At 38.1% G+C, this 14288-nt stretch overlaps 1 protein-coding gene across 1 annotated transcript; it reads right to left on the bottom strand.

Annotated features, from left to right (window-relative positions):
• Positions 1 to 2291: 2291 nt before the first annotated feature.
• On the bottom strand, positions 2292 to 13420 carry LOC134744352 (eukaryotic translation initiation factor 3 subunit B). The gene is made up of 10 exons (XM_063678128.1): positions 13228 to 13420; positions 12708 to 13023; positions 11521 to 11707; positions 7163 to 7389; positions 6505 to 6681; positions 5276 to 5855; positions 4708 to 4826; positions 3862 to 4015; positions 3589 to 3697; positions 2292 to 2712 (listed from the first exon to the last, which is right to left on the bottom strand). Exons 1-10 carry the CDS (start codon positions 13352 to 13354, stop codon positions 2621 to 2623), a joined length of 2088 nt encoding a protein of 695 aa, XP_063534198.1. The 5' UTR covers positions 13355 to 13420; the 3' UTR covers positions 2292 to 2620.
• Positions 13421 to 14288: the final 868 nt, after the last annotated feature.

Here is a 14288-nt window from a genome sequence, read left to right as displayed (position 1 = left end):
AAGCAAATAGCCACGATGGATTGCCGGGTTAACAAGAATGGTAAAACGCGTTTCAAGAATTCAAGAATAATTTTTCATTAGCACTTCCACGTTAGATCACTGCATAATACTAGGTACATTAATGAGCAAAAAACCAAAAAATATGTTCTCGAGGAAACTTCTCCATTTTGAAGTTCAAATTAAAATTGTCCCTGCTTAATAGTAGCTGTGCATTACAGGATTTACAGGATCAGGGTCAGGAAGTCGATTGTTATAGCAAAATTAGGAATAATTTGATTATTTCGCCCGATAAAATTATTATTTCCAGTAACGTTGCTCTATAGCTATTCCTAAACTTTGCATTGTGCGTCAAAGTGGCGTCAAACTTCAATTTTGTTTTTTTTACGGCTTCAAAAAGGTTACTTTTCTTCAACTCCTTGTAGAGACATATATGGGATGTTATATGGGGCATTATTTATATTAGGTAAAAATTACCTTATTTAAGGCTTTTTGCCAGTCTTTTTATTCGTGCTGCCTGTGGGTGGACTATACTCAGCGGGCAGTCAGTGCCTTAAGGGTACAATATAACAACACGCTCAGGATGCTGTTGGGATTGCCCAGGTATTGTAGCGCTTCGGGCATGTTTGCGGAAGCGCGAGTAGACGGCTTCCATGCCATTATTCGGAAGCGGGTCGCCTCCATCATGCGCCGTGTGCGCGAGAGTAACAACAGCATACTGGGCGTGATCGCTAGCAGTTTAGACTCCCCCATAGCGAGACACTGGAACACCCTTCATGTGGTGAGTTGACCTGACGGAATTTTGTTGACATTATTAATATTTATTTTGTATGTGTTGAATTTTTGTAATGTGCCTTTTTATGTGAGTTGTGTGTGTAATGACTGAAATTTTAATTTAATTTAATTTAATTTTAATTTAATTTAATTTTAAGATTTGTTTGGATGTACCTATTTATTGTTGTTTTGATTGTGCTCGTGATTTTAATGTAATATGGATCTTGTTATCTGCAAAAAAGAAATACAATACAATTATCCCAAAAAAAATCTTAATAGCGTGATTCAGGATTTTCACTTCATGGAACAGCGCCATCTTGCGTTGAATTCGTAAACTGATCAAGTCATGTACGAGCCTGGGGTCATTATCCCAAGAAAAATCTTAATAGCGTGATTCAGGATTTTCAGGACACGGAACAGCGCCACCTAGCGTTCAATTTGCGAATTAAACAAATAATAAACTAGTCTGTTCATTATTCTTGATTATCCCAAGAAAAAATCAAGAATTTCACTACATAGAACAACGCCATCTAACGTTATATTTGTAGACTAAACAAAATATGAGCTAATTTTGTAATGTGGAGCAGTCATTCAAGAGTTTCAAGATGATTTCAAGACTGTACTATTTGGCATACCAAACAGGATATAATAGGATAGAGCGGTACTGTCATAGTAAATTTTGTAACCACTGTAAATTCACTGCCATCTATCGACAAACATTAAAAAAAATACGTTAAAAATATTTAAATATGGATAAATGATTTTTTTATATGCATTAATTATTTTTATATGATTTTGACCCATGTTCTTTCACTGATATGCGTTAAAATTATAAATAACAAACGAAACCGTCAACGCCCTGTATACGAGAGTAGGCCAAAACTAGTGGCGCCATCTGATCGAGAATCAAATTTTCGTGATTTTCGAGGCACGTTTTTTCCTTAGATTGTATCCATCTATTACGGAGTTATATCTATCTTTGGGCATACTAATTGGTAACAAAACAAAAACTGTAATGCTGTATACAATTGAATTGATCATTGTCATTATCCCACTGTGCCGCCGTGCCCATAGTATAGTAGTTATATACATGAAACCGAGCAACCAGGGGTAAGAGAAAAACATATTCATGTATTGATATGACAGGTTAATGTATGGCAGCATAATCCTTTTTCTCTTTCACTTATAAATTTCGGTATTTCGCCATCGCCTCCTACCTATGCTGCCATAACCCGAACATGAAAAAAAACCTGGTCGCTGATAAGGACAAGGCATGGCACTATTTTCTCTTTCCTCTTATAGGAATCGCAATAAGACTATATTTCTCTATCAAAGAGTGTCAGGCCCTTGGCCGTGCCATATTATCATAATATATTCTATCAATCTTTATTATAATATCATACTTATCATGAAACACTGAAGATCGGTTTTTGTAGATATTGTCAAAAACCATGCAATTAACATTCCAATGATGCAAAATGGACCCATCCAAAGTCAGGTTAAAATATTCAAATTCCCCATTCTATTTCAACAGTTTATTTCATACCATAAACATACAATTGAATAATCCAGGGTCCAAAATAAATAATCATAAATACTATTAAAAGTCCATTATCCATTTGAAACATATCAATTTAATATGATTTCTATAAACATTGCCTATCGTATAAAACTGAAATCTTACACCGGTTAACATAATGAGCGTTTGAATTGTGACAGTACAAAAAACCTGCTGAAATGCGTTTGTGAGCGGTCTTGACCGGTATTTACCGGTTTACACCGGTATGGAACCGGTTTTGAGGTCGGACAGCCGAGGGTAGCCGACCTCTAACGTGGGCCGGTATGGCGACTACTCGATGGTGGTCTGTTCCTCTTTCACAAAGAATTCAACAACTTCTTCCACAGTATTCTGATCAGTTTCAAGATTGTCCGTGTCCACATCTGTTGAAAGAAAGAAAATGTGTTAATAAACATCTATCTTTACAGCTGCTAATGCGTTACGAGGATTATTATTGGAGGTCTAGCAAAAATTAAAGTTTGAAAATAAATTAAGCGTCTCCGGCAAGCTCGGTTTTCCATCGAAACGTAGTTCCGCTCTCATTTTTAAACGACTAGCTAGATTGCTCTGAAACTTTTTACTTTTTTTTAAATGAGAACGGAATTACGTTTGTATGGGAAGGTGCAATTCGGCCAAGCTTGCTGAGGACTCATCTCGTCTCTTCGTGGTCTCATTTGGATTTCACAGTGATATTGTAGTGTATTGTTTAATTAACGAATTACTTAGGATATTAAATTTTTACTCCAAGTAAAATGCTAAAAAGCGCACTTAGGCCCTTCCTGACTTTTCGGTGTGCAATCGGTGCAATGTGAATAATTTCGTCCTCACTGGCGCAGATGCACGTGAGCGAGGAGCGTTTGCGCCAATCATGAGTAAGCCCCAGGTAGGAAAACTAATGTCGCACTGATTTATTACCGCCAAGTCCAGAAAAGGCCGTAACAGAACTAGTCTGGCTAGACGGTCTTGGCTCGGTAGTAGAAAGTAGATAAGTTTGACTACTGCTAAGGTCGCCCAGCAGTGGAGGGGCGGCCACACGATCCCAACAGGTTTGCCTAAATTTCAGGCTCATCATATTTCCTAATGAAGATAGGGAGAGCTAAATCGGCATCAGCTTGAAGCCGCTAAGGTTCGTATTCCATCTGTCCAATATCTTGGTCCAACGTGTATTTGCGTCTCACATTTTGCTTGCTGAGAGAGTGAGACGCAATGCCCATTGGGCAGACGGAATACCGCCCTAAGCTATGTGTCTGTGTACTCACAGTCCCTGAGCTCGAGCCGGCGCGGCTTCTGGTCGGCCCACTCCTGCGCCTTGGCCTCGCGGTACTCCACGTGCTTCTTCATCTGCTCCGTGCGCTTGGCCACCAATTCCTGTACAAAACAAATTAATTAAAAGGCTTCTTGCATATTTTTTTCTACCAGAGTAGGGTTACCAGATACAAATTTTGAATTTGTCCTTGGTCCTTGGACTAGAACTGTGAGTTACTTATTGAGGTTCTACACATGTTATATAACAATCAGGAATGGAATCTCACCTTGCTAGCCTTGCTGGAGCGCATGCGGTCCTTGGACTCGAACTGCGAGTAGTACTTCTTGAGGTTCTTCTTGATGTCTTTCTGCTGTTTGTCGGACAGCAGCGTCGGCGGCCGCGGCCGCCAGTGGAACTGCGCGAACCCCTCCTTCATCACTCTGGGTACGACACATAAATAATAATTATTTACGATACAAGTGCGGAAAGTAGGAAAGTGATGATGCGGAGTGGTGATAAATTATAACACGACCGAAGGTTTTGTCGTCCTAATGTTCACAACCGAACTTGTTGAATGTTTTAAATCGACAAGAGTTGCGAATTGCCTATTCGCACGTGTATCGTATGTTTTTACAGTACATATGGCCCTTTAAATTTGCGGCATAGGCACGGAAAGTGATTATTCCCGCACTAGTGTAAATAAATAACTTGTGGCTATGTGAGCTGTAGACCTCGCGAACCCATTCCATTTTGAAAATTTTCCGAGAACTGAATCGAAAAAAACCTTTACAGTACATATGGTGCTACTTTCTCGCACTAGTGCGTCAAATAGCACTTTTCGTGCATATGTCGAAAGTTTTAAGGGCCATATGTACTTTAAAACGTTGTATGATACACGTGCGAAAAGGTAATTCGCAACTCGTGTCGATTTAAAACACTCCCTGCGGTCGTGTTTTAATTTATCGCCACTCGTTTCGAATTTCCTCTTTTCCGCACTTGTATCGTGAATAACTAATTTATTATACTATATTATACAGAAATGGGTCACATGGCGTTTTCATTGCTCTTGAGGGTATATGAAGAAACAATATTTTTTTTACTATTGTAAAGTAACCTTAAAATATTTGGTTACCTCCTGAGGATCTTGCCCTGGAAGGACCAGATGTAGTATCCGCAGTCCATCTTGCACTTGAGGGAGGACACGCCCGTCACCACGTAGCGCCCCGTCGGGTCCCACTCAATGCCCGACATCTGCACACAAACAGGGGACTTCAGATTCTAATACTATTCACTATTTTTTTAAGTGTAAATAGGGCATTAATGGTATCACCCCTCAGAGTATGGTCAGACATAACAAAATCAACCTGTATATTACGCAAACATTATTTTGAGAAGCTAAAACATGTTAGGGAAACAGATTATCGAGGCGTGAATCAAGAGAAACCTAAGAAACCTCTGTTGCAAAAGCTAAGTAAAATCACGTAGTCTCTTTCAATACTGTGAGATCGACACGTCACCAGACTTCAAGCCAGTTATTTTATAAAAAATTGACCAGCGATTGACCTTAGTAGCACCTGATTTTAACCAAAAATTACTACTACCTCTCGATCTTTTTCAGGTCAATATTTTAAAAGACGCTCATTTCTACACACCTAGTAATGATCAGAAAACTATTAAAAGATCTTCATATCTCCACATACCTGGTAATGATCAGACACATTCATGATGGTGAAATCATTAGTGTCCAAGAACTCCAAACCGCCTCCAGTCAAGCCCAGGTCCGCCAATACAATGAACTGGCCAGACGGACACCAGAACAGATGGTTGAACGGCTTCCTCTCAAACTTCTTCAGTAATGTAGGCGCTTGGCCAGTGTTCACTTGGTAGAAGCTTATACAGATGTTAGCCGGGTCACCATGAATGATTGAGAATTTAGAACCAACAGGCTCCCAAGCGAACGCTTGAATAGGCTCCTTAATTTCAACGGAGTCGACGGGGATCTCCTTCTCTCGCATATGGAATATTTCAAAATTGTAGTACATTCCAGCATATTTGATGTCATTTTTGTCTTTCTTGACTTTAGAGTAGCGGTCGACTTTGACACAGAGATAGTCGCCAGACTTCTGCCAGTGGATTTTGCAGTCGGCGACAGAGAAAAGATTCTTGGAGCGGATTTCAGTGCGGTTGGGCAACTCGAGGAGAGTGACCCTGGCCGGGACGTCCTTGTCCTCGGCCACCCAGTAGGCGAGGGTGTTGTCGGTGGGCGACCAGCTGAAGTCTCTGAAATATGGAAATAATGGTCACTTAACACATTTAATACTTAGCAACAGTAAGTCGAAGGCTATTGTACCTCCGTTTAGTGAAAATCCTCTGTAGTCTTGACAAAATTGTTCGTTTCTAAAATTGATGCTTGACTTTTTCAGATGATATAAATACTTTTAGAATCTTGGCGTAAAAACATACGAATCGGTATTGGATATTTTCCTTAATAATTAGGTAAAAAATCAAACATACCTAAGCCTTAAACAGTCACAAATACTCAATAAATTTCTAGTTCACCATAAAACCAGTTAATTATAATGCAAAACAGGAAAGCCGATCGTACCGTTAGCATAAATTAGTCTGCACTTGCTCTATTACAAATTACAATGTAACGGCAACATACAATTTTAGTATTTTTCATGGATTTTACTTTATAACTCGAGAAAAAATGATCGCTTTTAGCCGATAGTATTAGTAGATATTCATGTAACAAAGCGCGTAAACAATGTTTAATGAACCTATTAGATACAATGCAATGGGAACTTTACTAGTAAGATTAAAGCTAAGCAAGCTATGAAATAACGAGGTTTTTCCAATCCTGAGCGCGCATCATCAAAGACAAGACATTGTTATTGATATTAGTAAGTTGTTTGATATGATATGTCACCTGATGCCGGGGATCTTGATGGACTTCTTGTCGAGCAGGCCGAAGCCGGGCGTCTCGTACACGGAGAGCATGTCGGCGCCGAGGCGCGCGAAGAAGCGGTCGTCCTTGCTCCAGCGGAAGATCGGCCACGTCACGTACTCGTCGGGCGGCGGGAAGCTGCGCTTCTCCTGACCCGTTCTGGAAAGTTACATAACACAACATGCATACACTGTTTCTCGCAGTGCTTCAGCCTTCCTTCTTTATTTTGATGTAAGTTTATTTAATTAAGGTGACCTGACCTTTACCAAGCAACCGAAAATGCTATGAAAATGTACAGATAACTGGGAAAAGAAAAGAGTGGTTAAAATTGAAAGGATGGCCTGCAAACTAGTTCTACAATTTATCTTTCTTCTGATAGTTTGAAGTATAAGGGAAACTGACTAGAAAAATTTAAAAGCAAAATGAAGTCTTAAGGCATTAAGTCCGCTTTTTGTACAATTTTATATTGTGCAATAAAGTTTAAATAAAAAAATAAAAAATAAGTCTTGAAGCAATACTGCTAAAACACATCAATTTGACAGTTAAAAGGATGAAGAATCCATTGATTCTACAAAATTTGATAAAGCTTAAGAAAACCCTATTGCTAGTATTTTAAAAACTGTGAATTCCCAATACACACCTGATATCCCAGATGATAAGTTTCTTGTCATCACCCCTATCGCTGGTCGGTGAGAAGGTCACAATATAATTCTCACAGGGCGAGAATGAGATGAAGCGGGCCTCCGGGTGGTAGAACTTCTGGAACTGGGAGAACTTGGGCCCCGCCCACAGCGCCACGCCTCGCCAGTGGAATGTGGCCAGGTAGGTGCCCAGGGGAGACCACACTGCGTATGTTTCGGTCCAGTTCTGAAATAAATTTTAAGATTTTTGTCCAGACATGGTTATAACAAGCTTTTATTGATGACTGTACATTTGTAATAAAGCTAAACTCAATGATGTTGCATTGTTTAAACTGCTAAGTTCAAGTTCCTAATGCCGGCCACGTCTGGTCTCCAGCTTAATTGTCCACTGGTTTTTCATAAGTATATCAAATTTCGACATAATTTGAATAAGTGAGAACTTAATCAAGTAAGGCAAATGTCGAAAAATGGTTATCAAATTTTGAAGACTATTTTATCTGCAATATACAGTTGTAGGTACCCAAACATTATTAAAGATTACTAGGGTTTTATTTTATTAGGTGTGGTATGAATATAAGATTTCTTGGTTTATGAACTTTTTGTCCAGCATTGGCAACATATATAAATTATATGGGCATTTGCCTGAAATAAAGAATTGAATTGAAATACTGATTTAAACTTTCATGATTTTTACTCATTATTATTTATCTCCACGGGACTTAATCGCGTAAAATAGTTTTAAAATGTACCTCCGACGTTTCGAGGACGGCGTTATCCCCGTGGTCTCGGAGAACAAAAAATCCGGAAAAAAAAAATCCGTGAAGCCATTGAAATCAAGAAACATAGAAATTTCAATCGAGACGAAGGTTTTAAGATCTCATCCTCATGGAACCCAGTCATTAGTAAGTGTAAGCGAAACCAAATATCGAAAGTTGAAAAATCGAATATTGTGAGTGTTGTGTGTCGACCCGGTAGCATCCCTAGTGCGCAAAACGTTCAAGTTAAGAGGCCGTAGTCGATTTTGGAGCAAAAATTTAAAATTGTTAGATTTAGGCGTTGAAATTATACACGTTTTATTACGTAATATCTGAATAACAAGTATTGGTTTCTATTAGCACGTCTTCTCATCTTGCCTTTTAATAATGAGGTCGCGAGCGTGCGTCACCGGTAATATATGAAAAGAAGGGGCAGTTTTTTAAAATTCATCAAAAATGTATGGTGGTAAATTATACAAATTGATGTATAAGAATCGTTTCAGCAAATGTTGTAGATTGTTTAAGTATCAAAATTACGTTGAAATTAAGTCGATTTTCAGAGAAATTGTCACTTGTTTTGAAGTAATTTCTGGAGAAAATTGATTTTTTCTAACTTTCATTTACACTACTTCAAAGTCATAATAATAAAAATGTAGTCTGATAAACGTCAAGTACAGGATATGTGTAATACAAAATTACCATGTTTAGCCGTCCAAACTTTACGAAATTTACAAATAAGAGCGACAAAATCAGTGCTTTACGCGCGTTTACCTAAACGTCCATCAGAAAAGCAAACATTACTAATTTAGTGAGTCTGTTTTAAAAAAATTGATCTGATAAAAGGTAAGATAAGAAGACGTGCTAACAGAAACCAATGCTTGTTATTTCAATTAGGTAACAAAAGGTGTACAAATTCACCGACTAAATCTATCAATTTTACATTTTTGCGACTAAAATCGATACCGGCCTCTTAATAAACAAGACCAAGTGCGGGTAGTTCGAAAAACTCGCGCGCCTAGAAGATGTTGATGTCAACTTTAGCCAGTCTTCTCCGAGACCACGGGGACAACGCCGTCCTCGAAACGTCGGAGGTACATTTTAAAACTATTTTACGCGATTAAGTCCCGTGGAGATAAATCATAATGAATTGAAATATGTATCATCTCTCTCTCTTTAGCCTTTTTCTACCCTTTGGGTGTAGGCCTCCTTCATTTTGCGCCATTCGTCGCGGTTCTGTGCGACTTGGAGCCACTGTTTCCCCACAGTCTTCTTAATGTCGTCGTCCCAGCGCATCTGGGGTCTACTTTGAGGACGCTCTTCCCCCCATGGTCGCCACTCGAGTAGTCGTTTGCTCCACGAATCGGTCTTCCGTGCTATATGACCAGCCCATTCCCACTTCAAATTGGTTACGCGTTTTATAACATCATTGACTTTGCTCTGTTGTCTCAGCCATTCATTTGTTTTACGGTCTCTCAATGTGATCCCCACCAATTTTCTCTCTAACGCCCGCTGGGCAACGCTCAATTTACGTAGTATGTCTTTGGTGAAAACCCAGGTTTCAGCTCCATAAGTGAGAACAGGCAGGATACATTGGTCAAATATGCGTGCTTTTTGTTCGGCCTTAAGGTTCATTTTGAAGGCAAACTCGAGATTGGAATAGGCTGCCCAGGCTAGTCGTACGCGTCTGTTGATCTCATTATCATACTCTGTACTAAAACATGCTTCTTCTAATTCTACAAAATGTGAGTAATAATGTACAACACTACTCCCTCTCAAACAAACCCCAGTTACAAAAGCTAGGTTTAATATCTACATCAGCAAATGAATCCTATTCAAGGTTTCAAAACATGTTGTATAAATACCTTTCATGTTGTACCAATTAATCAAAACATTAGTCTTGCTTGCTAAATATTGTAGTCATTGGACTTTTGTCATGCCTACATATCAACAATTTAGCTGACATAGCCTTTACATGCAATTAACATTCCATTGGTACTTAGATGAGCTATTAACACTAATAATAAGCTAGTAAAGTGGTTCTCAAACTTTTTTGATGGAGCCCCAAATAAAAATAAAAATCGTTTGTCACTATTTAACTGTGCACCAGAGATATAGAAGAGCTGGTTATTAATTGTTTTCGCTTTTTCTCGCGGAGCCCCCACAGAGGCTTTGCGGAGCCCTAGAGGTCGCGGAGCACACTTTGAGAATGGCTGAGCTAGTATAGCTTTATCAGCAAACATATGTATAACAGAATAGGAAAACAAGTTAACAATTTCTGTGTACTTTATCAAAACACATACTAATATTATAAATGCGAAAGTGTGTCTGTCTGTTATCTCTTCACGCTTAAACCGTATGCTGTATGCTTGTTTGCCACTGACATAGTATTAAAAAAAACAGTGTTGAACTGATTTAGGTGAAATTAGGTAGTTTTTATCCCAGACTGGATAAAAAATGAGCTACCCAAACTAGGTACTAACTCCACGCAGACGAAGTCGCGGGCAAGAGCTAATATTAGTGTGTCTGCAATATAAAATGGATATAATAATAATAATGGATTTAATAATTATTGGATATTTGAAATGTGTTGATTATTTTTATATTGTTTTATTATTTATTATTATTTAGCTTTATCCCACATTAGTGGTCCCCAAGGGTATAAGCCTCCTCCATCTGTCTCCACCTCTCTTTGTCGGTGGCAACATCCATCCATTTTTTTCCCGCAGCCTGTACAATGTCATCTGCCCATCTTTTTCTTTGCCTTCCCGCTCTTCTCTTTCCAGCTGGGCCTGGCCATTTTGTTACAAGATTTGTCCACCTTTGATCCTGATATCTTGCTACATGACCTGCCCACCTCCACTTTTGTTTCAGACTAAACTGCAGGGCATCTGTTATCTTTGTTCTCTTGCGGATGTCTATATTTCTTGTTTTTTGTATTCTTCTTAAATTTAAAATACTTCTTTCCATTGCATGCTGGCAAGATAGAATTTTGTTCTTCGCTCTTTCCGTGTAAACCCATGTTTGGCATGCATATGTCAAGCTAGGAAGAATGCAGGAGTCCATTATGATCTTTTTCATGTTAAGATTGTAATTGCCTTTGAGAATTTCTTTTTGTGCCCAGTATTTCTTCCAGGTTGTGTTTATTCTTCTATCAATTTCATTTTCATTACTGGTTGTTGCGAAAGATACTAATTTTCCCAGATATACATAGTCTTCCACATAATCTATGGGTTTTTCCTCTATTTTGATTAGATTATATTGTTTTATTTTACTTTAATTAATGATTATTTGAATGAATTGAATATATTATGTACCTAAATCCAATTATGACGTGTAATATTAAATATTATTATAAATAAATGAGTATGAATATAAATGAAATAATGACAGCTATTACTGTCCCCTATTACAGGTATTAATTATTATAAGACTTGGTCAATAACTGTTCCCAAATATGTGCCGTTTGCAACCAAGAAGGTACTTATTGTCGGTTGTCAAGAAGACACTATTTGCATAAAGCTTCAATTTAAAATCAACCTTATCAACAACTCAAAATGTGGTACATTTTTGTTGAAATGTCATATTATTATTTAATTTCATACCGGCCTCTCCTGCAACAACAGCGGCTCTGGCAGGGCGTTCTGCCAGACCTGCAGCCCAACACCAGTGCCGATGCCCACCAGGAACTGGTCATATGCGTCAGGGTCCATAAGGTACCACTGGAGGTCCGACTGCACCTTGAACGGTTGTGGCGCCGGTGGCTCCCATTCCTTGGGAATATCTGCATACCTGGAATTCAAAAATGTTGATTACAAACTGTTGTTGTTGTTGTAACCATTTATCTGCTTAAATAATCTTACTGATTTTCTATTTCTATGGGATGCACAGAAATAAATATACCATAAAAGACGCAATTGCATCTACTTCGCGTGTCCGAACCCTGACCAAGCGTCGAGGTTGACCGTCGCTCTTTACAGTCCATGCGTGTCAGTTGTTGCAGCCGGACGTCCGTGAAAACTTAAAAAATGCTTCATTGCATGATAATTAACTGCAACAGCCCAAAAATTGCGAGCACCCAAAGGCAAGAACATATTTCCTAACACAGATAAGTAATTTTAAAATTATATTATGCATTAATTTTGTATGAAAAAGTCGGCATGCTTGGTTTCAATACAAATCGTGGTATTTGTGTCATCTAGCATATATATTAAATCTGTGATGGGATGTACTTATAAATAAGTTTTTCTAAGAAAACCTGTGATTTCAAACAACCTTGAATAATTCTTGTGACAGACATATTAGTACTTTGACTCTGTTATGCTATGCTAATTAAATAATAGTTCAACAACCCCCTGAAGCCTTTCAGTGTGAATAGATTCAGAATAATCCAGGATATTATTCGAATTTAAACTGTTGTGAGACATACTAATATTAAATCATTTTACGGTTTAGACCCACTTGTTTTAGTCACTCGCGCGACATGACATGACATGAAAGGAGACCTAGGCTCTCCGAAACATGTCGCGCGAGTGACTAAAACAAGTGAGTCTAAACCGTAAAATGATTTAATATCAGGATATTATTATTTTGTTATTTTATAACACCAATAAAAGTAAAATTAAAATTGGGTTCCTAAAGCATCTAGCATCTAGGTAATTTTGATTGAAATTGAGATAAAATTGATAGTTTATAGTAGTATTGGATAATGTATGACTCCGCCCATGCGAAAAACAATAACAAAAGACCAAAATTAAAATAACAAAAAAGCTATAAACACAAGTGTACTTACTTCTTAAAGTCAGTGAATAAGTTCACCAAGAATGTATGCTGCTTATCTAATTTACAATTATTAGTGGCCTTCACGGCTTCCGCGGCATTCTGTGCGTTGCCATACTCCAGAAAGATATAGCCTGTGGTTGCTCCAGTCTCCGTGGTGGGGTAATACTCATTCACGATCTTCCCAAACTTGCTGAAGATCTTGTTTATGACGCTCTGGAGCTTTTCCAGGCGCTCGGGCCCGACCTGCGGGCACCCGTCCACCACGACCACATTCTCGTAGCCGTCGGACTCCTGAGGCTTTTGCTCAAGAAGGTCCGCTAACAATTCTGCAACGTCAAAGTTAGGTTATGTTACATGACATCAAATTAACATAATAATAATATATCAACGCAGAAAGCCAATCAATTTGTTAATACTAATGTAAGGAACCCATCGTTCAAGCTAATTTGATATAATTAATTACAAAATTAGCAAAAATTGCGCGGGTGACGCATATGGCCGGCCCAACCTATATTAACGAAAATTTGTACCTTCATCTGGGATATCGTCCACGTAATCTTCCGGATCCTCGAAATTGGGTTCTTCGGCAAAGTTTTGCTCCTCATTATCACTTTGGGGAGCGGGATTCACTTTATCATCGCCTTTTTTCTTTGCCATTTTGACGTTATAACGTGTGGTACCAGAAGACACGCCATTAGTAATGAACGAATCGGACGGACCATGGACCATAGAGCCAATAATGCTTGCCTTTCACCAGTAGCGTTTTGTTTCGCAGTTTTCTAAACATATAAATTAATTCGAAGTAATGTTTATTAGGGGTTATTATATTTGAAACATACATTTTTAATACTTACCTACTATATTTTATGATGGATGATAAAAACTATAGTTGGTCAAACCAAATTGGCAGTAAATAAGAACAAAAAAAACTATACTTATCCTTTTCTTTCGGGTGCTAGTACTAGTGTAAGACAAAGATAGTATGATTCTCTCTGTCTATGTTTGAAATGAGACAGTCCTTTGACAAACTATAGTTAGTATAGTTTGAGTAACAATGCTGAATGATATCTTGATGTTAAGATATCTCTTATATTTGTATGTAACTTTCGATATTGTACAATTGTAATATTTTATTATTTGTAAATATTTAATTAATCGATTTTACGGATATGGATACTTTTATTATTCTTTAAACTGTGGCAATAATGTACTTACATTTTTAGTCTGGCAACGTCACTTGATAAAATTGGGGCGGGGGCGGGAAACAGAAAATAAACATGACGCCAAGAAAGTATTAAAATAATCCATACTATCCATATACTAAAAATTATATACTAATATTATAAATGCTAAAATGTTTCTGTCTGTTACCTCTTCACTCTTAAACCGCTGAACCGATTTAGTTGAAATTTGGTATACAGATAGTTTGAGTCCCGGGGAAGAACATAGGGTACTTGAAAATGGGGGTGGAAATTTGTATGGGGGAATCAATAACCGCGGAACCGATTTGAATGAAAATTGGTATGGGCATTGTTTGAGCTGTGGGGAAGGATATAGGTATAATAATTTTTATCCCCGAAATCATCCCTTA

The sequence above is a fragment of the Cydia strobilella genome, chromosome 9, assembly GCF_947568885.1.
Source record: "Cydia strobilella chromosome 9, ilCydStro3.1, whole genome shotgun sequence".
Taxonomy (NCBI): Eukaryota; Metazoa; Arthropoda; class Insecta; order Lepidoptera; family Tortricidae; genus Cydia; species Cydia strobilella.
Note: the sequence above shows the minus strand (reverse complement) of the source record. Positions and strands in the feature narration are given on the sequence as shown.

Coding starts and splice junctions, on each gene's coding strand:
- LOC134744352 (XM_063678128.1), bottom strand. CDS start 13,354: ATGGCAAAGAAAAAAGGCGATGATAAAGTGAATCCCGCTCCCCAAAGT. Junction 13,024..13,227: donor GGACGATATCCCAGATGAAG/GTACAAATTTTC, acceptor TTGACGTTGCAG/AATTGTTAGCGGACCTTCTT. Junction 6,682..7,162: donor CTTATCATCTGGGATATCAG/GTGTGTATTGGG, acceptor GTAACTTTCCAG/AACGGGTCAGGAGAAGCGCA.